Source organism: Neophocaena asiaeorientalis, unplaced genomic scaffold (genome assembly GCF_003031525.2).
Source record: "Neophocaena asiaeorientalis asiaeorientalis breed wild unplaced genomic scaffold, Neophocaena_asiaeorientalis_V1.1 scaffold246, whole genome shotgun sequence".
In the NCBI taxonomy this organism is placed as follows: Eukaryota; Metazoa; Chordata; class Mammalia; order Artiodactyla; family Phocoenidae; genus Neophocaena; species Neophocaena asiaeorientalis.
This window is the reverse complement of record NW_020174551.1, coordinates 2,654,639-2,679,901: the sequence shown is the minus strand read 5'-3', so window position 1 is coordinate 2,679,901 and position 25,263 is coordinate 2,654,639. Positions and strand designations below refer to the sequence as shown.

At 40.5% G+C, this 25,263-nt stretch overlaps 1 protein-coding gene across 6 annotated transcripts in view; it reads right to left on the bottom strand.

The window, feature by feature from the left end:
- SPATS2L (spermatogenesis associated serine rich 2 like) overlaps positions 1–25,263 on the bottom strand; it is a 174,641-nt gene that overhangs the window by 89,779 nt on the left and 59,599 nt on the right. For 2 of the 6 annotated variants that reach the window (XM_024757382.1, XM_024757385.1), the window contains exon 1: positions 5,981–6,067. The exons of 1 other annotated variant lie outside the window; for it this stretch is intronic. Coding sequence is in view for 2 of the 5 variants with exons in the window: in XM_024757380.1 (XP_024613148.1) it covers positions 5,985–6,067 (83 nt within the window). In the remaining 3 variants the exon portion in view is untranslated. Of the gene's footprint in view, positions 1–108; positions 147–5,980; positions 6,101–25,263 lie in introns of those variants that run through there. 3 more of the 6 variants (XM_024757380.1, XM_024757384.1, XM_024757383.1) reach the window with 3 other exon arrangements.

Sequence of the window (25,263 nt, the reverse complement as noted above, 5' to 3'; positions counted from 1 at the left end):
AAACTAGGAGTTTAAAAAAGATATGTATATGTTTATATTTCTCATGCAATCATATAAACTCTAAAAAGTTAAACAGTATATTGAAATGCCAATTGCTTTCTGACTTACCAATCTCCGTTTTCCCTCCTGTTTCACTATGTAGACAGTAATAAAGTTTCACTTTTGTTTCTCTGAAACCTCTTACTGCTCTTAGACTGACTTTCCTGTTCTCAGGAGTCATATCGCTTTTCTTGAATGGAATTTAGAGAGCCAGAGGAAATACATAAGAAAAAATTTTAAATAATGATTTTCACAATTTTTTTCAAGGTCATTTATGCAAAGTTTTCCCATGATTTATAAAAAAACATAAATAAAAATAGAGAATGCAAGATGGTATGTTTTTGCAAAGTCGGATTTGAATACGGCTGGTCTGAACCAGAATGTCCTGGGAGCGTAAAATACATCCTGGATTTCAAAGGCTTGCTACAGAAAAGGAATGTAAACTGTCTCAGTAGATTTTTATGTCAGTTGTGTGTTGAAATGATAATATTTGACACGTTGAGTTAAATAAAATATAACATTAAAATTAACTTCACCCATTTCTTTTTACTTTTTTAATGTTACTACTAGAAAATTTTAAATGGCCTATGTTGCTTACATCATACTTCTACTGGAAACTGCTGTCCTAGAGCAGTGGCTCTTAAAGTGGGATTCCCAGAGAAGCAGCAACAGCAGCATCTGGGAACTTGTTAGAAATGTAAATTCTCTGCCCCTCTCCAGAAGGAGTGGATCAGAAGCTCTGGGAGGGGGGCCACAGCAGTCAGTGCTCTAACCCACCCTCCAGGGCATTCAGACGCACGCAAACCAAACTGTGAGAACCACTGCTTTATAGACTCTGGCCTGGGAATATTAAGAATGGGCCACTTCCTTGATCCCAATCACCACACACAACAAACAGATTCTCCAGATGCCTAGATAGATAAATGGGTGGGGAGCTAGTTTCGTTAGGGAATGGTCTTTTCACCAACATATTAATAATAATAGTAATATGGAGCACTTAGATTGTGCCAGGCACTCTGCTAAGTGCCTGACACATATTTATCCATTTAACCCTCATACCCCCATAAAGTAGAAACTGTGATTATCTTCATTTCATACACGTGAAAGCTGAGGCACAGAGATTCAGTAACCAACCCGGGGTCCCACGGTAAGTGGCAGGGCCAGGACTCAACCCCAGGCAGTCTGAAGCTCTGGAGCCCAGAGCCATTGTGCTGATAACACCTCAAAAGCACCATAAACAAGTCACGGGGCTCATTGTATACGAATTGCAGTAAGAACTCTGCAAGGAGAATAAAACCGGTCCCGGGTGCTGTCTTCTCCAGCCGGTCAGGCATGTGATGTATGCTTTGTACATTCGCAGGGCACACAGACTGCAGAGCAAAGCACTAAACTCTCACAGGAATGGGAGGGAATGTACCTGTTATAAAGAGATGGCTGTTTTCCTGCGGCTTCTACCTCAGATGAGAATGGTTAGAAGCTTCATTTAGCGGGCCCTTGACCAACAAGCTGCTTTCCTGGTTCTACAACGTTGCCCAGAGGCTCCACGACATTTCAGGGTCTAATGTTTAACTACTCCATCTTTCTAAGTTAAAGTAATTTAAGTGTTTGTGTATTTGATTTTGGTACAGCCTAGACAGTGTTGTGATCACATAGATCCTGAGACATTTTCTCATGGCTGCCTCAGAGAGGAAGAATCGGGACTGATCTTGTGGGGAGGAAGTCAATTATGCGATGTGATTGGAGAAGCAGCAAAAAGCCTCTCCGTCAAAACAGAGCGTCCCACAGTCCCCCAGAGAGCCAACTCCTAACCTGGGGAAACTTCTTAAGGGATGTCTACATTTTTACTCAGCTTATGGATTACTACCACCTCTGGAAGAAGGTTCAAGTTCACACATTAATTTATTTCATTCTCTAGTGCCATCATTTGGCCCTTAGCAGAGAGAGGTGCGCTGAGAGAATGGGAAACAGGACAGGGAAATTTTGACAGAAAGCTTGGGGAAGCCTGCACATCTGTTTATGTGGGCCACCATTTGCCCTGACGGAACATCTGAGTAAAGGTTCTAGATTGTCAGAGTATAGCACGAGGGCCTCAGGTATTCAGTTGCAGAAAAAGAGATTGGGGTTGTAGGGGAAGAAAAATAAGTTTCCCTCTACCCTTTGAGTTCTTAGCTGTAATAAAAGATGAATACGTGAAAAACAAACAGATGTCTATTAACATGTATATCTCACATACACATGGGAGATACTCAGGGAAAAATGAAGAACTCCCCCGAGGTGGCCTAGAATTCAGGATTAAATACCATCTTAACAGGAAAAGCAGAGGGGAGAGTGAATGACTTTTAGGAAAGATGAATGAGCCCTTAGAAGAACAGATGGAGGTACGGTAGCTTGTGACAAAGTCTGCTGAGTGTGGTGTCCATTCTCTAGTCTCCCCTCCTGTGATGAAAGTCAACATCCTCCCTGGCTGGTGAAACTCCCGGGGAGGGAATTTATGACAACTGAGCTCCTTTTGGACGATCTGTCTTTAAGCAGAAAAGGGGAGTTCAGGGAAAGCCTCTTCCTTCATTTGCTGTTTTTCAAGTGCCCACACCTCATAATAATCAAAACGCCAAAGCGGCATATTTGGGGTACCATGTCCTGAACCACCACTGCCGTATTTTGGGGTGGCATCTTCTCTAGCCTTCAGAGCACAGGACCTCTGTGGTCCTTTTCAGCTCTCAGGTATTCAAGTCTGTAAGGGCCCTGGGGGTGATGCAAGCACTTAGTAGCCAGGGTAGCTGAAAGCTGAAAATTCACCTTAAAAAAAAAAAAAAAAAGATGTGGGTGCTGTCTCCCATGTACTAGGCTATTTCTCTGTAAAGATCACCTTTAAACTGGTCAAGGACTAACTGTCCAGTCCCCTAAGCACAGTCAAGGGCACTTACATGCCGGCTGGAGAGGAAAACAGTGCTCCCTCTATAAAACTGGGACTTTGCCTAAGTGTATCAATAACATCATATAGGTTTTCTGTTGCTTAACTCTTCCATTGCCTAATCTTCTCTCTCTTCCATTTTGTGTCCTCTTCCCTTTCACTCCTACCTTAGCTGTTCCTTACCTGGACTCGTAATTACTGAGGTCTCTCATAATCTAAGTACTTTAGCTCTTTTTTCTGTGGTTTAATCCCCACATTTTAATAAAGGTTCTTGTGCAGTGCCTCGCTCCTCGGAGGAAAGTTGCTTTAATTATTGGGAATGAAGACACATAAACAATGAAACAGAGAATAGTGACTGAAATATGAATTTCATATGAAGACTCTTACCTAAACTTTTTTGTTTAATTTGAAGGGGGGAAAAAAATCTCAAGGTTGCATTTTTATTCAAAGACACTTCAGTGTTCTAAACCCACTGTTAGAACAACTTCACTGAAAAGCATTTTAAGGGCAAATGTCAGGAAAAAAAATTTTCACATTTAAAAGCCCTGTCTCTGCCCCTTTTGAAAAGCAGGGTTAGCCTTTGGTTTAGAAATGTCACTGCCTACTAAGTTCTTTGTGGGGGGAAGAAAGAAAATTGAATGTTTTCTTTAAACAGGTCATTAACAGTCAATACTGACTCGAAAAATCCTGCTTCCAGAGGCAGATAAAAGCTTCCAATCACTTAGGATATCACTTGAGCACATCTAGGGCAAGATGTGCTGATGCAAGTTTCAGACCTTTATGAGAGAATGTCTTGACTCAACAGCCCCTAGTGCTTGCGTAGAAAGCAGAGTCATCGGGACTGTGCGCCCTTGGACATGCTGCACACACAGAGTCTCCAGGAAGAGCACAACGCACGCTCCACGGCAGGCCCGGCTTTGCATTTTCCATTTTAGTACCGGCACACGCGTATGAATGAAGATTAACCATTTTTGCATAAAGTGCCAAACCACCTTCCCAAGGCAGTAGAATGCAAATGGGCGGAAAAGAGCAAAGGACAGCTAAAATAAACGTGCAGATCTCAGGCACCGCGAGCACAGTTGGGGGGGGGGGCACAGGAGGAGGCCGCACGGCAGGCTCTATAAAGGCATTCATCTGCGGCCTGATTTCTCTATTTAATTTGAAATTATTTCATTGCATAGGTCTCTGACAGCTCGAGAATATAAATAAATGCCTTTTTCTAAAAGTGACCCGATGCTGGCTCCTGAAAGGCTCTGCTTCTGATTGCTGGGCTTTCAAGCAAACATGTGTTTCCATAGAGATGTGGGTGGCCCGGGCCCAATGCAAGTACCCACTTGTATCAGCAATTCAATTATGCTCAGTTCTTTTAAGATGCGATGATGTCAGCTCAAGTCTTTAAAACAGGCCTATCCTCAGAGATGCCTCGGGAAAGGTGAAGTGGGCAGCGTTACAAGGTTCGGAAGAATAAATTCCACTCTCTCCAAGCACGCCATAATAGGCTCTCTCCCCACAGATCACACCGCCTTGCCCACCATCCCCTACTACCGCCCGCAGAACAAATCCCAAACTCCAGAGGGGTTTAGACAAAAGACTAAGCACAGCTCTCCTTCACACCCCTGAGCACCAAACTACCTCACACCAACTCCCCAAATGTTGAAAAGGAAATACCATGCCTTCTCTTTTTTTCCTTTCCCCCAGCTCCTCAACCAGCGATGGCAATTCCTACACAAAGGGCAATGTTTTTTATTAGTATGTGAGAAACATTTACTAAACACCTACAATGTGCTGGGCTCTATGGGGAATGCTGGCCATGGTTACAAAATACCACTTATGCAACTCTTGCTGTATGCCGGGCACCTTCCATGTATGAACTCATTTAATTCTCATAAAGACCCTATGGAGTATGTCAGCCCTCATTTTATAGAAAAAGGAATGCCAGCATAAAGTCACACTGCCAGTGAGTGCCTGAGCTGAGATCTGAACTTGGACCTCCTGACTGCAGCGCTCCTGCCCCCAAAGGAGCTTAAACCCTCTGATGAAGACAGATATAAAAGCAAAAACACAGAAAAGAGGAGGTGGGGAAGGAAATCAGCGTGTGGACTCCGGAAATTAGACTAGGAATTGACCTGGTTCAAGGCTCTGGGCAGAGCAATGCTGGTGCTGTGATCTGCCCAGCTGGCCAGTCTCACCCCAGAGACCGGGCTCCCCAGAGGGTTAGAGGTGGGCTCGCCGTTAGAGGGGGTGGGCTGGAAGTGGAGGCTGTATACTTTTTTTAAAAGATTTTACAGCAAATTTTGAAGGAAAACACTGATATTCATCTCCAAAGAAAACACGCACTGTGGTTCTGCACTATAGCTCTGGCCTGGCAAAGAGAAATCCTGACAAAACCTGGCAAACAAAAGCTCTACGTTCACAGCCAACTCTGGGCAAGCACGCTCATCTGTCATGGAATAAACACCTGGTAAAGGAAGCCACGGTCTCTCCTGAGGATATTCTGGTTTCAAAAACCTCTGTTCTAAGGAACTCACAATATTCCTTGTTCATTAAGTCAGAACCCTCCTAGTAAACATTTAATGGTTTTCTCCAAGTAGCAGAGAAAGTCAGGTCCCTCCTACTTCCTTGAAACGTCCGTCACCGGCACTGGCTGAATCAAAACGGTCTGTGATGTTCTAACTTACAGGCACTGGCGTTTGCTGGGAGAGCAGTGCTAGGGAACTGAGGTAGAAGAGAACTACAGGCAGCCAGCCCCTCTCACGCCTCCTCCCCCCACCCAGTACTACTGCTCCTAAGCCTTTCCAACAAAATCCACTGCAACTCACTTGGTAAGGTGCCCTGGTGTTCCAAATCAGGGCTTCCAGTGCATGGCCGGACTGCCTTTTCTCGACAGACAGAAAAGCCCTGTCCCTGAACTGGCCACCTTTATCAACTTGCTTAAGTCATCTCAACAGCGAGGCAGGTGGAGTCAGAGACTGGGGTAGATAGCAGGATCCTGGGGGTGGCTGAGGCCACCTGAGGCTCGGAGGGACTCACCTACTTCGAAAATACTTGTTTCCTTTTCGTAAAACTGTCCTGTGCTGTTGCCTTCAGTCCCCTGGTAGTGAATGCCCAGTTCTTCATTCTTCTCCTCTTGGGGAACGCATAGCCGTAAGACTGAACTTGCGAACTTTACACGGACTGCCCGGAGGCTAAGAGACAGTATGGGCTGGGACCGCAGTCATCGCTCCAAAGGTCAGTTCCTGAGAATGGGCGTCAGCTAAGTGCTTCTAATCTTCCAGTGACAGCAGTACAGGCAGATCAATCAATTAGCAAACATTCCTAGCACTGCACCCTGAGCCTTTCTCTCTCCCCTCCCCATTCTAAAACCTGTTCCTGGTTCTAGACCTAACCAGAGGCATCTGCTGGCTAATTTTACACTAAATGAATAATGTACTACTGTGTCCAGGGGTATATACAGTTTATTAGGGGTCATGCCCTCACCCAAAGGAATGAAGTTTTCATGGTGAATTTCACCAGGGAAAAAGCTAGTGTGAGGAGCATGGGAGTGGGGATAACCACTGGGGGGCAGAATGGAGAAGGCCTGTCAGGCCTGCGCCACCTACAGGCACCTTAGTCCTATCTGTTTGTTTGCTGGTTTGATACTTAAAAAAAATTAACTTGTGGGCTTCCCTGGTGGCACAGCGGTTGAGAGTCCGCCTGTCGATGCAGGGGACATGGGTTCGTGCCCCGGTCCGCAAAGATCCCACACGCCGGGGAGCGGCTGGGCCCGTGAGCCATGGCCGCTGAGCCTGCGCGTCCGGAGCCTGTGCTCCGCAACGGGAGAGGCCGCAACAGTGAGAGACCCACGTATTTAACTCGTAAATTCAACATGTTCTTAGAAAGGCACTATTTCTCTTTAGGGTCAGGGCTCTCACCCACCATCTTGCTCACCAGCCACAGGCAGTCAGCCCGGGAGCCCCTATAGCCAGCCCTGTGGCAGAGATATCTGCATTAATTACTGTGCCTCTGTCACCACCACACAGGATCTTGGGCCCCCAAATGATCACAAACAGGAAACACTGCCCATTTCTGCTATTCAGATTCTTCCTTATCCCCTTATGATAGAAAATAAGTAATTACCATTTGCCAAGTTTGAATCTCAACTCTGCCTCTTACTGGTTTTGGGATTTGAGCAAGTTATTCAACCTTTCTACATCTTCATTTCCTCACAGGTAAACTGAGAATGATTATAGTAACTACCTCATGGGATAGTAATTTGGATGAAATGAGTTCATATTTGTAAAGCGATTAATGTGTGCTATGAAATAAATAAAAATAAATAATCTCATTCGATTCCTCCATAGCTTATGTGGTTGCTTTCCCCTCCATCCTCATTTTGCAGGTGAGAAACTAAGGCAGAAGAGGTTATGGTCATGCATCTAGCCAGTGATGGAACTGGCCCTTGAAACACAACCTTCTGACCACAAGTTGCCCTCATCTGGATACACCTTTCCCTCACCATGGACACTGCCACCTTAAGGGAAGCCTAGGGCAATTCTAGAGAGGTGTGGGTAGCAGTCCAAGGCTGAGGCCTGACTGCAGCACTGCTGAGAGGGACAGAGACTTCCAGGGCTCAGTGTCCACAGGGTCATTTTTTTTATCATGTTCTTAAAGTTTCAGCACAGGCAAAAGTGAATCCAAGACTATAATACCTCTTCCTTGTAGAATGGCTCAGAAACCCATGCCAGGTCACGGTTTCCTGTCTTGTGGCTACCAGATGTGGTCAGTGCTCTAGTGACCAAGTTCACAGCTAAGGTACTTGTCTTTAGAAGACAATAAGCAGTTATAACATGGAAAGAACAAAGTTCAAATAAAGTCTTAGAGCTAATAACAGAACAGCCTAAAAATTACAAAATCTCCTTTCATATGTGCTGATCTCAGGTAATTGTATCAAGATGGATAAATGAGAGAATTAACATGATTTTAATGCCCTTGAATTTATTCTAATGCAATCACAGATAATAAAACTCATTTTGACCATTTTATGATATGGTCAAAATTCTAGAGGTCATATTCACTGCCTTACTGAATTTTATTTCAACTTCTAACTATAATAAAAAAATAGAAATGTGTCACCTGAAATATATGCTGTTTTGGGGAAATTAACAACTGTTTTTAAAGTGCTTCAAATATATGAGATATTAATAGATTTAATGAATCACAAAAAGAATTTCTTCCCTTTAAAAAGCCTGTCTCTGATCAATTCCATTTCTCCTTTCCCTTTTCCAAAGTACCTAGGAGAGCGCCTTTGACCTTTTAAATGTTCAATAAAGACATGTGGGAAAAGAGGAGTGAATGTCCTCTCATTTTATATTTCCTTTCTTGGTTTCAGTAGTCTTCAATTTTTTTTTTTTTTTTTTTTTTTTAGTGCGCGGGCCTCTCCCTGTCGTGGCCTCTCTGGCCTCTCCCGTTGCGGAGCACAGGCTCCGGACGCGCAGGCTCAGCGGCCATGGCTCACGGGCCCAGCCGCTCCGCGGCGTGTGGGATCTTCCCGGACCGGGGCACGAACCCATGTCTCCTGCATCGGCAGGCGGACTCTCAACCACTGCGCCACCAGGGAAGCCTGAGTCTTCAATAATTTATTCCCCAGGTTTCAACATCTAGTACTGGAGTATCACTTTAAATGCCACCATTAAAACCAGCATTGTCAAATGCTGCTCTAGCCACATCCCTTTACACACCCTCCAATCCACTCCTTCTCCTCCTCCCCCCATATCTCCAACCCAGTAGTGTTTCAGTCATTCTCAGAGTCCAGGTCAAATCATGAGCGCTGAAGCCCTCTACATCTTCCTGTATTGGACCCCCGTAGCCCATGTCTTTAACCAGGTAACTTCCCCAACATCTCCTACTTATTTTATTTCTTAACTCAGAGCCTCGTATTCGGGATAATCAGGTCACTAGGCTAGCCCTCTAGTTCCCCTGCACCAAAGCCTATGCTCTGTCTAAAAGAGATAGGCCAAAAATTTATCTTTTCTGTGGAATACGAGGGGAAAAAAGTGGTTTCCAACCCAATGCTAAACACATTTAACCACTAACCTCACCAATATATACCCTGTAACTCCACCTATAGATAGGGATTTTTATTGCTGTTGACACCCTTATGCACTCTATGGGTTCTTTGTAAACCTCACGACCTGTCTGCTTATCCCTTTAGTTTACGGCAATCAAAGGCCTGCCTGAAAGCATACACCTTGCTCTGAGTGCCAGCCTGACCTACGGCTCAACTCACACTGGGGGAAGTTTGGAAGGTACCAAAGGCTTATGATGGTCTATAAGCCATAGCAATATGTAGTTTAATCTCTTCCAAATCATTTTTCTAAAGATTGAATGAATCGAAACTGGTTTTTGTACAGTAGTTCAAATATTGTACAGGTCTCTCAATTAAATATAATACCATATATTATTTCCCTTTGGAAGACTTTCTGTTAGTCATCCAATCTCCTTTAAAGCAATTCTGAGGTGTAAATGTATTAGGTTTTGATCACTTGTCTGATGAAAAAGATCCATCTCTCACAGCCTTGATCCCATTTATACCCATTCTTGGCAGACCGATAGAGACAAGCAATCAGAGTTGTCTGGTTTTTTACACTAATGTTAAAAATTTCATTACCTAGCTATAGAACATGTCTTTTAAGTGTGCTTTCCATAGGTGGACACTGCATGTGCAGGGGTGTCCCTGTGTGTGTCCCTGTGGGAAATAAGACTCAATGCCTATTCTTGATGCGTGTATATTGTGGGGCATGGGGGATGTCAGAGCCAAGAGAAATAAGAATCTTAAATCATTCTGAAATGACTACAGCCATGTTTATAAAAGGGGCTTCTTGATGGGTGAGATGGCTTTAATTCAGGTGGGTTAATCAGAGAAGGCTTCTAGGAGGAGGTGTTCTTTTGTACTGCATTGAGGCAGTACTGCCAATGATGAGAATGGCATTTCAGGTAAGAGAAAGAGCAAAACTGAAACCTCTCTGGTGGAAACAAGTAAGTCATGCATGAGATCAGAAAGAAAACCCACCTGCAAAAGTGCACAGAAGTCATTCAACAAATATTTGCTGGGAGTCCACTATGTGCCTTAACTAGGTGCAATGTGTTTAGCTAACTGTAACGCAGTGTAATTTTAAGATCGGCTCCTGAAGGAGATAAGATTAGCAGGCAGTAAGTAATTAGATGACATCAGAAGGCAGTATGTGAAAAGGTGTTAATGGTTTGGTTTCAATTATACACTTGTCCTGTTCATAATACAGCAAAGAGTTAACATCCTTCTTTCGTTTTCCTTTTAGAGAATGCGAGAGTTTCTGCCGAACCCCACACCAACTCCCCATCCCACCACACTGTCATTTTTGGTTACAAGGTTCTGAAACCAGACCCTATTTTCTCTGTTATTCTTGACATGCAGAATCAAACACTGGAGTTTTTTTTTGTTTGTTTTTTTAGCTATTTTAACATAATTCTTTGTCCTTATAGTTTTATAAAAACATAAGCTTTAATCTGACTAATATTAAAGGCCCCCAAACAAATAAAAGCTATGAAGCTGAGTTTCACTTAGCTCTAGGAGAGAAACTCATAAATTACATTAAAGACTTCATTTGGTTTTATTTTTTACCCGGAAGATGACCAACAGCTAATACTATGCAATTTACCAAACTCAGTCTTGAAAAAGAGATAACCAGACACTGAAAAGACGTTCCCGTTGTTTTACTAAATGTTTCTTTAAAAACAAGGAAGTCTTAAAGAGGAAAAATGTCTTTGAAAATTAATCTACTTTAAAAAAAAAATCTATTTCTGAATGGCTACCAGCCAGACTTAACTTGGTTTCATTTTTCATTTCAAGCTTTCAAACAATATCTGACTAGGCAGAATGAGACCTCTCTAGATACCTCATGGAAGAATGGTGTAAGGACTGAAGAAACACTACAAAGACGACCTAATGGTCACAGTTTTACTTTAGCTTTCAAAAAATCCTGAAGCTACGCTGCACAATGGGAAAAAGTAAATTTTGCTATGGCAAAGCATTCCCCTTCTTCAAACCTGTGAATAATCAGTCTTTTGCTTCACAAAGACTTCTCACATCTGAAAACACTGCCATGCCTTTAGTAAGAACTAACCTCTACTGAACACATTCATTCACTCATCCATTCATTCACTCATTCAGTATTCACTTAGCAAACACCTCTGAGCACCTCCTCTGTGCCAGGTACTGGCCTACATGATGGGGCTACAACGGTGAACCAAATGAAACCCCCTCGGGCACCACGCTGGATGATTTTATCTCTTTATGTCTATTTCCCTGAGTCCTCAGGATGCTCCTGCAAGGTAGGCATTATTATCGCCATTTTCTAGATGAGGGAACTAGGCGTACAGACATTAAGGCCAAGATCCCAGAGCCAGTCGACAGCAAGGAGGGGACTCAACCTCTGGGACTGACTCCCAAGCTTGTACTTATTCCACTAGTCTGCTGCCATTATTTTGGTTCAATGAAAATAAAGGGAATCATCTGAAAATCATTTAGTGGGTTCATTCCAAATTAGAAACCTTAGTATTCCCTAGAATTAGAACAAAAAATATAAAGCTGACTTGGTTAAAAAAGAAAGTCAAATGGGGTGGAAAATTATGAATGGGAAGAAGAACAATGTTTTTAAATTTTGCTCTAAGATTGCATTTTGTTGATAATCGCACTGTACATCGGTCATAATGAGCCTATATTAAATGAAACTCCCAAGACTTCCTCATTTGATCTATTAGTAAGTCCCATCTCCCCAATCTTTACTTTTGCAGTCGAGTTATTTGGAACTTAAGTGTATGAGTTTATATTTGATTCAAATTAATTTTATCTTTATTCATTTGGCTAATTTTTCCAGTCTATTAGAGTTTTTTTTTTCCTTTTTTTGGATACCAAATCTATAACTTTACAATTTTAGCTATACCTATCACTTTGGTCATCCACAATTTAATGGGTATCATTTATGTAACTTATGCCTCTAATTAAACAGTCTGGGCTTGAATGGCAGCTCTGCCACCTCAGAACGGTGTGACCTTGAGGAAGTTACTTTAACTCTCTGTGTTACTCACTTATAAAGTGGAGATAAATATAGCAACTGCATAGGGATTGCTGTAAGGAATAGGTCCCATTTGTTTATTTTTGTTTTTATTTCCATTACTCTAGGAGGTGGATCAGAAAAGACCTTGCTGTGATTTATGTCAAAGAGTGTTCTTCCTATGTTTTCCTCTTAAGAGTTTTATAGTGTCCGGTCTTACATTTAGGTCTTTAATCCATTTTGAGTTTATTTTTGCGTGTGGTGTTAGGGAGTGTTCTAACTGCATTCTTTTACATGTAGCTGTCCAGTTTTCCCAGCACCAATTATTGAAGACACTGTCTTTTCTCCATTGTATATCCTTGCCTCCTTTGTCATAGATTAGTTGACCATAGGTGTGTGGGTTTATCTCTGGGCTTCCTATCCTGTTCCATTGATCTATATTTCTGTTTTTGTGCCACTACCATATTGTCTTGATGACTGTAGCTTTATAGTATAGTCTGAAATCAGGGGGTCTCATTCCTCGAGCTCTGTTTTTTTCCCTCAAGATTGCTTTGGCTATTCGGGCTCTTTTATGTCTCCATACAAATTTTAAGATTTTTTTGTTCTAGTTCTGTAAAAAATGCCATTGGCAATTTGATAGAGATTGACTGAATCTGTAGATTACTTTGGGTAGTATAGTCATTTTCACAATATCAATCCTTCCAATCCAAGAACGGTGGATGGTGTATCTCTGCATCTGCTTGTGTCATCTTTGATTTCTTTCATCAGTGTGTTATAGTTTTCTGTATAGAGGTTTGTCTCCCTTAGCTTTCAAAAAATCCTGAAGCTACGCTGCACAATGGGAAAAAGTAAATTTTGCTATGGCAAAGCATTCCCCTTCTTCAAACCTGTGAATAATCAGTCTTTTGCTTCACAAAGACTTCTCACATCTGAAAACACTGCCATGCCTTTAGTAAGAACTAACCTCTACTGAACACATTCATTCACTCATCCATTCATTCACTCATTCAGTATTCACTTAGCAAACACCTCTGAGCACCTCCTCTGTGCCAGGTACTGGCCTACATGATGGGGCTACAACGGTGAACCAAATGAAACCCCCTCGGGCACCACGCTGGATGATTTTATCTCTTTATGTCTATTTCCCTGAGTCCTCAGGATGCTCCTGCAAGGTAGGCATTATTATCGCCATTTTCTAGATGAGGGAACTAGGCGTACAGACATTAAGGCCAAGATCCCAGAGCCAGTCGACAGCAAGGAGGGGACTCAACCTCTGGGACTGACTCCCAAGCTTGTACTTATTCCACTAGTCTGCTGCCATTATTTTGGTTCAATGAAAATAAAGGGAATCATCTGAAAATCATTTAGTGGGTTCATTCCAAATTAGAAACCTTAGTATTCCCTAGAATTAGAACAAAAAATATAAAGCTGACTTGGTTAAAAAAGAAAGTCAAATGGGGTGGAAAATTATGAATGGGAAGAAGAACAATGTTTTTAAATTTTGCTCTAAGATTGCATTTTGTTGATAATCGCACTGTACATCGGTCATAATGAGCCTATATTAAATGAAACTCCCAAGACTTCCTCATTTGATCTATTAGTAAGTCCCATCTCCCCAATCTTTACTTTTGCAGTCGAGTTATTTGGAACTTAAGTGTATGAGTTTATATTTGATTCAAATTAATTTTATCTTTATTCATTTGGCTAATTTTTCCAGTCTATTAGAGTTTTTTTTTTCCTTTTTTTGGATACCAAATCTATAACTTTACAATTTTAGCTATACCTATCACTTTGGTCATCCACAATTTAATGGGTATCATTTATGTAACTTATGCCTCTAATTAAACAGTCTGGGCTTGAATGGCAGCTCTGCCACCTCAGAACGGTGTGACCTTGAGGAAGTTACTTTAACTCTCTGTGTTACTCACTTATAAAGTGGAGATAAATATAGCAACTGCATAGGGATTGCTGTAAGGAATAGGTCCCATTTGTTTATTTTTGTTTTTATTTCCATTACTCTAGGAGGTGGATCAGAAAAGACCTTGCTGTGATTTATGTCAAAGAGTGTTCTTCCTATGTTTTCCTCTTAAGAGTTTTATAGTGTCCGGTCTTACATTTAGGTCTTTAATCCATTTTGAGTTTATTTTTGCGTGTGGTGTTAGGGAGTGTTCTAACTGCATTCTTTTACATGTAGCTGTCCAGTTTTCCCAGCACCAATTATTGAAGACACTGTCTTTTCTCCATTGTATATCCTTGCCTCCTTTGTCATAGATTAGTTGACCATAGGTGTGTGGGTTTATCTCTGGGCTTCCTATCCTGTTCCATTGATCTATATTTCTGTTTTTGTGCCACTACCATATTGTCTTGATGACTGTAGCTTTATAGTATAGTCTGAAATCAGGGGGTCTCATTCCTCGAGCTCTGTTTTTTTCCCTCAAGATTGCTTTGGCTATTCGGGCTCTTTTATGTCTCCATACAAATTTTAAGATTTTTTTGTTCTAGTTCTGTAAAAAATGCCATTGGCAATTTGATAGAGATTGACTGAATCTGTAGATTACTTTGGGTAGTATAGTCATTTTCACAATATCAATCCTTCCAATCCAAGAACGGTGGATGGTGTATCTCTGCATCTGCTTGTGTCATCTTTGATTTCTTTCATCAGTGTGTTATAGTTTTCTGTATAGAGGTTTGTCTCCCTAGGTAGGTTTATTCCTAGGTATTTTATTCTCTTTGTTGCAGTGGTGAATGGGATTGTTTCCTTAATTTCTCTTTCTGATCTTTCGTTGTTAGTGCACAGGAATGCAAGAGATTTCTGTGCATTGATTTTGTATCCTGCAACTTTACCAAATTCATTAATTAGCCCTAGTAGTTTTCTGGTGGCATATTTAGGATTCTCTATGTAGAGTATCATGTCATCTGCAAACAGTGACAGTTTTACTTCTTCTTTTCCAATTTGTATTCCTTTTATTTCTTTTTCTTCTCTGATTGCCGTGGCTAGGACTTCCAAAACTATGTTGAATAATAGTGGCAAGAGTGCACATCCTTGTCTTGTTCCTGATCTTAGAGGAAACGCTTTCAGTTTTTCACCATTGAGAACGATGTTCCCTGTGTGTCTGTCGTATATGGCCTTTATTATGTTGAGGTAGGTTCCCTCTATGCCCACTTTTTGGAGAGATTTTACCATAAATGAGTGTTGAATTTTGTCAAAAGCTTTTTCTGCATCTATTGAGATGATCATATGGTTTTTCTTCTTCAATTTGTTGATATGGTGTATCACATTGATTGATTTGCGTATATTGAAGAATCCTTGCATCCCTGGGATCAATCCCACTTGATCATGGTGTATGATCCTTTTAATGTGTTGTTGGATTCGTTTGCTAGTATTTTGTTGAGGATTTTTGCATCTATATTCATCAGTGATACTGGTCTGTAATTTTCTTTTTTTATAGTATCTTTGGCTGGTTTTGATATTAGGGTGATGGTGGCCTCATACAATGAGTTTGGGAGAGTTCCTTCCTCTGAAATTTTTTGGAAGAGTTTGAGAAGGATGCGTGTTAGCTCATCTCTAAATGTTTGATACAATTCACCTGTGAAGCCATCTGGTCCTGGACTTTTGTTTGTTGGAAGATTTTTAATCACAGTTTCAATTTCATTACTTGTGATTGGTCTGTTCATATTTTCTATTTCTTCCTGGTTCAGTCTTGGAAGGTTAAACCTTTCTAAGAATTTGTCCATTTCTTCCAGGTTGTCCATTTTATTGGCATAGAGTTGCTTGTAGTAGTCTCTTAGGATGCTTTGTATTTCTGCGGTGTCCATTGTAACTTCTCCTTTTTCATTTGTAATATTATTGATTTGATTCCTCCCTCTCTTGATGAGTCTAGCTAAAGGTTTATCAATTTTGTTTATCTTCTCAAAGATCCAGCTTTTAGTTTTATTGATCTTTGCTACTGTTTGTTTCTATTTCATTTATTTCTGCTCTGATCTTTATGATTTCTTTCCTTCTACTAACTTTGGGTTTTGTTTGTTCTCCTTTCTCTAGTTCCTTGAGGTGTAAGGTTAGATTGTTTATTTTAGATTTTTCTTGTTTCTTGAGGTAGGCATGTATTGCTATAAACTTTCCTCTTAGAACTGCTTTTGCTTCATCCCATAGGTTTTGGATTGTCATGTTTTCATTGTCATTTGTCTCTAGGTATTTTTTTATTTCCTCTTTGATTTCTTCAGTGATCTCTTGGTTATTTAGTAATGTATTGTTTAGCCTCCATGTGTTTGTGTTTTTTACGTTTTTTTCCCTGTAATTGATTTCTAATCTCAGAGCATTGTGGTCGGCAAAGATGCTTCATATGATTTCAATTTTCTTAAATTTACCGAGGCTTGATTTGTGACCCAAGATGTGATCTATCATGGAGAATGTTCCGTGTCCACTTGAGAAGAAAGTATAGGCTGCTGTTTTTGGATGGAATGTCCCATAAATATCAATTAAATCTATCTGGTCTATTGTGTCATTTAAAGCTTGTGTTTCCTTGTAATTTTCTGTCTGGATGATCTGTCCATTGGTGTTAGTGAGGTGTTAAAGTCCCCAATATTATTGTGTTACCGTCGATTTCCTCTTTTATAGCTGTTAGCAGTTGCCTTATGTATTAAGGTGCTTCTATGTCGGTTGCATATATATTTATAATTGTTATTATGTTTCCTTCTAGTGTATTTTTCATTTCAGTTATTGTTCATCTCTGTTTGTTTGTTCTTTAATTCTTCTAGGTGTTTGTTCTTTAATTCTTCTAGGTCTTTGTTAAACATTTCTGCATCTTCTTGATCTTTGCCTCCATTCTTTTTCCGAGGTCCTGGATCATCTTCACTATCATTATTCTAAATTCTTTTTCTGGAAGGTTGCCTATATCCACTTCATTTAGTTGTTTTTATGGGGTTTTATCTTGTTCCTTCATCTGGTACAAAGTCCTCTGCCTTTTCAGTTTGTCTATCTTTCTGTGACTGTGGTTTTCCTTCCACAGGCTGCAGACCTGTCGTTCTTCTTGCTGGTGGATGAGGCTATCTAAGAGGCTGTGCAGCTTCTTTGTTGTAAGGATTAAATAAACAGATACACATAGAGTAATAGAAAAATGTTTGACACTTAAGAGTTCAAAAGATGACACTTATTTGTATTATCTCCATCAGATTAATCATCATTCACATTGCTGATACAGAGAGATCTAGAGAGAAACAGAAGTAGATGTCTATACATCACCCCTGCGATCACATGGACCCATTCTTTAGCACTCCTTGGGTTTGGTTATGCAAACCTAGCTGTGAATCCACTTGTCTATTCTGTCATTCAGTTCATATTTCTCCATTAAATTCTAATAGGATCATAAGATATTGTGAAAACTGCCTTGATGAAATTCATACATACTGAATCTACCACATTTCCTTCATCCTGCATTCTAGTTACTCTACTGAAGACGAAAATCATTTAGTCCTGCTTGACTTCCTTTTGGTGCCTAATGATTACCTCTTTCTCTTTTGAGTGTTCTCAAAAAGTTTCAGAATAAATTTTAGAATTTTGCTGGGATTTTATATTTTCTCTTTTTGTCAATCTCCAGGCTTTGGGGGACTTTTCCATTCACTGAAATGCCTCCAATGTGGCTGGCTGGAGTGGGACAGTCACAGGCATAAGTGTTCTCAGGCCTGTGGATACAGTCTGGGCCAGGAGACCCCAATCCATGCCAAACAGCTAAGGATCTAGTGTTATGCTGCTGTGGGCCTCAATTCCCTCCTGTTCACATTTTGTTCTACCCTACCAGGTGGGAAATCATGATCCTCAATAAAAAGTCAAAAATAAGAAGAGATGAATAGGCTTTGTTTTTCTCATCAGAGGTCCTATCCCTTTGTTGTTCTTTTTTCTTCAAAAGTAAAACAAAAAGTCTACAATAAAAATAGTATTCTAGTCTTCACAGAAATTATAACTATGTCATTAGCAAAAATGGGCACAACACTGAACATCACAAGCATTCCAGTTTTCTATGTCTGGCTTATTTTGTCACCGTCATTTTCTGTAGAATTTTTCCTTACCAGCCTTTTAAGTCTCTTTTGTTGTTTTTAGAATTTTTTACATACTTCAGCTCACTCTGGACTTTAGGCTTCCTGACACTATTCTAATGGGATTATCTCTCTCTTTGGTATTCTCAGTTATTTGCCTCTCCTTGCGTTCTTCTTGAAATGGTCTTTTATATTTTGAGTTAATTTGAGCATTCCCTTTGCAGCCACAGCCATTTCTTTTCCTCATTATTTAGAACTTTCAAACCTTTAATTCGAATCGTTCAAAAAATTGTGAATTGTTAGACTTGGAACGTGTGTGTGGGTGTCTACATTATCTTTGATAATTTGGAAAAATATTCATGATTATATTATCAGAATTTCATCACTATTTATTGCTTAATTCACTATATATATAATGAATTGTGGGTGTGTATGTATACATAATTTATTGGGCATATATAAGGTATGTGTCAGGGACTGTCCTATTTGTTGGGATACAAAGATAAACATGATAGATGCAGCCCCGCTGTCTTGAAGCTTAAAGCTTCAGAGTAAATAGAGATGAGCGCAGGGGAATTATGACTGAGCGTGAGACTGGATTTGAGAAGAGAGTTTTGAGGAGTCTCAGGAACACATAGAAAGGGCCCTAATCTGAACTTAAGGATTGGGTTTCTCATCTCCTTTGTCATCTCCTCTTTTAGGGTCTCAGACTATGGAATCACATCTACTTCTTTGACTATTTGAAATTTCCCTCCTGAAGTCTGCTGTATGTACAGAACCTGCTCCTTGGTTATCACAAAAGCTAAGATGACATCACGGCTACAGTCTTCCAAGTGCTTGGCACATAGCAGAGGTCCAGTAAATATTTGTTGAATAAATGGATACACATTCCTTCCACTTCTATTTCACCAAGCAATCTCTTCTTGGTTAAAATTTGATCCCTAAATAGAAGTTTCCTTCATTTTCTTTACCTTTCTAAAAAGGAAAATGTCAGTTAGGTAAATTCGTATCTGAGATTTGTCTTCATTTAAACATGAACAAGACTTCTGGCGATGCCCAAAGAGCTTAAGTCTCTCCTCACTCCAACTAACTACCTTTGTGTCACTTTTGTATGCTATATCAGAAGTAAATTCGATCAATGCTTCATATGGTTGGGTGGTGTAAGTTCATTTATTCACTCAAAACTACTTACTGAGTGCTTACTATGTACAAAGGACTCTTCTGGGCACTGTATTCCTTCTTTCTTCTTTTTAACTTCTCCAAGTGTGTGTCCTTTCTTGGGTCTTTAGATATGTACCCTTCTGCCTCCCCAAGAATGTCTGGATTTCTGCTCAATGAGAACAACTCATTTTCCTTCTGTTCCTTGCCTGTCAAAAATTATGCCATGGACCAACCTTTTCTTAACTGCACATTAGTTAAAATGGGTTTCTCAATCTTTTGATAATGAAAACCTTTCTTATTTTCCTATAATGCCATTGGAAATACCAAAATAAGGATAGTAATTTAAAAAATCAGAGCTACGAGAGAAAGTACTACATTGTTTATAAAATAGACCCTTACCACCCACCATTAAGAATCACTGACCTTAATCATGGAAATAATAAACATTTAAAAAGAATATGGCCAAATTTACAATATTCAGTTGATTATCAACATAATGAGTAACTTTCAGGATTTGAACTTTAAGTTACTTATCCATATACCCCATGTTTAGCATAAAAATTGGAATTCATTTCCAATAATAGCACATGTAAATATGAGCACTACTTTCTTAATTTCTCTAACCTACTTTTTGCAAAGTAATTTAAGTAGTCTATAATAAAATGCAAAAGCTGTCCCAAATAAACCACCACAATTTATCTTCCTATGAAATAAAGATATACTCTTATTTTCTTGAAAAGTATAGATTTTCATCAAGGTTTCTGTACCAAATATTTGAGTCTTTAAATCATTTTTACCAGTTATGATTTGAGCTCAGAGTTAACTTGTCAGTAGAGAAACAACAAATCCATTTGTCTTTGGTATTTTTTTGATGTGCTGCTAACAGACCATGCTCTGTCCACACAAGGTCATGGCCACCTGACCTGGAAGCAGGCTTTGCTGAGTCAGGAGGTCCAAGATCATCATGGATTGCTAAATAAGCAACAAACATAAAAGTAATGGAGGGCTTCCCTGGTGGCATAGTGGTTGAGAGTCCGCCTGCCGATGCAGGGTACACGGGTTCGTGCCCCAGTCCGGGAGGATCCCACGTGCTGCGGAGCGGCTGGGCCCATGAGCCATGGCCACTGAGCCTGCGTGTCCGGAGCCTGTGCTCCGCAACGGGAGAGGCCACAGCAGTGAGAGGCCCGCGTACCGCAAAAAAAAAAAAAGTAATGGAGAGAGAGGAAAAGAACCCTAATGGTAATTAGCCTATAACCTAAGCCAAATACAGTTTTGTCCAAAGATAAAAGAAATTCTGCATTGGGCAAGATAGCTTTCAGTTAAAAACAGAAAATAAAATCCATTTGTAGTGAGTTTACTTAGAATACTGATGATACTGCTGTTTTAACCCATCAGGTATATCATTTCAATAATACTGAATTGTGCAAGACTTCGTAGTAATGCTAAGAAGTAATTTTTGAAAAAAAATCAGTCTATTTTTAAGTCTTGAATTAGTCATAATTACCAGGAAACAGAGCAAATTTTAGGAAAAATTAATTGCATCTACAGACACTCTTAGTAAATTACTACTTCAGATTATTACATGTACTATATTAATAAAATATCCAAGCATGTTTAATTTAGTAGCAAGAAGTACTTGAGACATGGTAAGATTCTGATACATATGATAATAAACATTAGGAATGTAGAAGGAAGCAACCTCCAAAATCTGTAATCTCAGTTGCAATCTTGTAGTTTGGTGTGGATTTCCTCTTCAGGGATAACCTAGCAGACATCATGTGTGAGCTATTTTAATTTTTTCCTTTTATTTTCATATCAAATATTCCACACTGTTAATATATGGTATTATGTCCATTACGAACTCACGTTCATGAATAATCAGCAAAATTTGCAGTTTTTTTCTTATTTGATACCGCTGCTCTCATATAATGGTTTATTTAATTACCTTCAATTGAAATTATTAGTACAGCAGAAGATTTCATTAAGTCCCTCTCTAGGTAAAAACAGATGGACATAAGAACAAAAAAGTAGACAGAAACAAAATTTATCATTTTCTCAGGCTTAAAAGGCTCCTTTTGGATGGGCTTATCAGCATAAATGAAGAGTATCCCGCAGAAAATAAACCCTTGAGTTAAGGACGTAAATATCAACACAAGTACAGGTATGAATCTATTGACCATTAATGTATATAAGTAGATGAAATGAAATAATCAATCCATGTTAAAGAAATGAATTCCATGGCAATGCTCCCAACTTATCATTTGCAAGATATGACTGACTGTCGATTTGTGTTTTCTGGATGGCTAATGAGTTGCATTAGAATCCCAATATGTTCATGTTTGGAAAGAACTTCATATCATCTCAATGATGGGGGCCTCTCACCGCTGTGGCCCCTCCCATCGCGGAGCACAGGCCCCGGACGCGCAGGCCCAGCGGCCATGGCTCACGGGCCCAGCCGCTCCGCGGCATGTGCGATCCTCCCAGACCAGGGCACAAACCCGCGTCCCCTGCATCAGCAGGCGGACTCCCAACCACTGTGCCACCAGGGAAGCCCCGAAATTTCTCTTTTTAAAAATGAGGCAACTGAGGCCCCAAGCACGTAAAGAACTTGTCAAAGGTCGCACACTAGAAAGTGGCAAGGCCGAGACTTCAACATAGGCCTTTCATTCTCTATTCACTCAAGAAAATTTTATTGAGCACTTCCTGTATACATAGGCTTGTGCCAAGTAGTAGGTAGAAGAGTAATAGTGAATGAAATATGGACCCTGGCCTCAGAGAACTGAGTAGATGTGGTCACTCAGATTCTGGTGAGGGTTACCAGACAAATAAACAGGACACAAGTCAACACAAGCTATTATAGAGGAAGTACAAGGTTTTATTAGATCACTTTAACTTGGGGGTAGAGGGTGGGAGCAAATTACCGAGATTAGGAGGATCAAGGGAAGCTTCCAGTTGGATGTTAGAGCTAAGCTGACCCCTGAATTAGCCAGATGAATGGGGTACAGTGAAGAGGAAAAAAAGGGGAAGGACATGATCTCAGCAGAGGGACCAAAATACACCAAAGTCTAGGTGCAAAAAAGATTCAGGGCTGATGGGGGTGTTCAGTATCCTTAACACTGAGTGAAGGGAGGAAAGATGAATCCAAAGAGAGAGAGGCCTGTGACTTAAGTAATGGAGCCTCAACTTTATCCTGAGGGGAGCAAGGAGTCCCTGAAGGGTTACAGCAAGGGAGTGAAATGGTCGGATGCATATTTCAGAAAGAACTCGGGGGCACTGAGGGGATCAGATTGGCATTAAGGGCAAGAGAAGTCTGTGAGCTCTTGATTTTGGAAAGAGGATGTCCTGGTCCTTAGAAAGAACAAATGCCCTAATAATAAAGACATAAGCTTTCTGGTTGATCCATTGTCCATAGAAAAACTGTGTTAGCCTGAGTATATCACTATAGAGTCTGAACATCTCTGAGCTCACAGAAAAAAGTCCAATGTATGGACCTCCAAGACTAAAAACTGGGCTTTGAAACAAGGCCTCAGTGGAAAGGTCCTGCCTAGGCAATCAGCTCACAGCAGCCCCACACAGCAGTCACATCGCTGTCCCAGCCAAACCAGTACAGCTGTCACCCTCCCTGAGCCCCTGGGGCCCCAGCTTGAATTGGGGGTCATGATATCTATTTATCTATTTCATAGTGATATTATGAGGATACTTGCCCTTCCTCAGCAGGAAGTGAGAGTAATAATATCTATTTCACAGTGATGCTATGAGGATTAAAAGACAACATCGTTTTAGCACTTTAAGTAGTAGGAATACCGTTCCATTGGTTTCTTTTCCTGAGATAATGCAAAAGCTGTTCTCTGTGAAAATAACCGACTCAACAAAGAGAGAAAAACCTGTGGCCTTCACTTCATTTACACCAGGCTCAATGCAACTGACTTAATGAAGCAAGTCAGTGAATGCTACATTGTGAAGACTCTCATTTTCAGCAGAATTTTCTGTCATTAAAAAAAACAAGAATGAACACACACACACACACACACACACACACACTGTCCTTAAGTTAAAAAAAGAAAACAATGCATCTGAGTTCATTCTTCTCAGCCCAGGCAGGGTCTAACTTGGACTGCCTCTCTGGAATGGCAGCCCACTTGGGGCTTCCCCTCCCTCACCGGAGTGCTTGGCAGCTGGCCCTTTTCTCCTCTCTGCTATTGCTGGAAATTTCCTTCTCCATACACTCCACCAAGGTTTCAGGCAGAGCAGAAGAGGGGAAGAAAATGGGGGGAGAATTGCTTAGGGGAAGGATCTAAGAGTTGGTGGTACCTGGAAGGCACTGAAAGAAACATCGCACAGTTGAAATATAAAATAAATACAGGATGGTTTTCTTAGGTCAGTCTCCCAGGGCAATAGAAATAAAAGCAAAAATAAACAAATGGAACCTAATCAAACTTACAAGCTTCTGTACAGCAAAGGAAGTCATAAACAAAACAAAAAAATAACCTGTGGACTGGGAGAAAATATTTGAAAATTATGAGACTGACAAGGGCTTAATTTCCAAAATACACAAACAGCTCATACAACTCAATAACAAAAAAACAAACAACCCAATCGAAAAATGGGCAGAAGACCTAAATAGACATTTCTCCAAAGAAGACATACAGATGGCCAATAGGCACGTAGAAGGATGCTCATCACTGCTAATTACTAGAGGAATGCAAATCAAAACTGCAACGAGATACCATTTCTCACCGGTCAGAATGGCCATCATTAAAAAGTCTACAAATAGGGCTTCCCTGGTGGCGCAGTGGTTGAGAGTCCGCCTGCCGATGCAGGGGACATGGGTTCGTGGCCCGGTCTGGGAAGATCCCACATGCCGCAGAGCGGCTAGGCCCGTGAGCCATGGCAGCTGAGCCTGCGTGTCCAGAGCCTGTGCTCCGCAATGGGAGAGGCCACAGTAGTGAGAGGCCCGTGTACCAAAAAAAAAAAAAAAAAAGTCTACAAATAATAAATGTTGGAGAGGGTGTGGAGAAAAGGAAACCCTCTGACACTGTTGGTGGGAATGTAAATTGGTGCAGCCATTATGGAAAACAATATGGAGATTCCTCAAAAACCGAAAAATTGAGTTGCCATATGCTCCAGCAATCCCACTCCTGGGCATATACCCAGACAAAACTATAATTTGAAAAGATAACACACCTCTATGTTCATAGCAGCACTATTTTCAAGAGCAAAGACCTGGAAACAACCTAAATGTCCACTGACAGATGAATGGATAAAGAAGATGCTGTACATACATACAATGGAATATTACTCAGCCAGAAAAAAGAACGAAATAATGCCATTTGCAGCAACACGGATAGAACTAGAGGTTATCCTACTAAGTGAAGTTAAGTCAGAAAGAGAAAGACAAATACCATATGATATCACTTCTATGTGGACTCTAAAATACAACACAAATGAACCCATCTACGAAACAGAAACAGACTCACAGACATAGAGTACAGACTTACAGTTGCTGAGGGGCAGGGGGGTGGAGGAAGGAAGGTTTGGGAGTTTGGGATTAGCAGATGCAAACTAGTGTATATAGGATGGTAAACAACAAGGTCTGAAAAAAGAACGAAATAATGCCATTTGCAGCAACACGGATAGAACTAGAGGTTATCCTACTAAGTGAAGTTAAGTCAGAAAGAGAAAGACAAATACCATATGATATCACTTCTATGTGGACTCTAAAATACAACACAAATGAACCCATCTACGAAACAGAAACAGACTCACAGACATAGAGTACAGACTTACAGTTGCTGAGGGGCAGGGGGGTGGAGGAAGGAAGGTTTGGGAGTTTGGGATTAGCAGATGCAAACTAGTGTATATAGGATGGTAAACAACAAGGTCCTACTGTATAGCACAGGGAACTATATTCAATATCCTGTGATAAACCAAAATGGAAAGGAATATGAAAAAGAATATATATTGGGCTGGCCAAAAAGTTTGTTCAGTTTTTCCATAACATTGTACAGAAAACCCGAATGAACTTTTTGGCCAACCAAATATATATATATATAT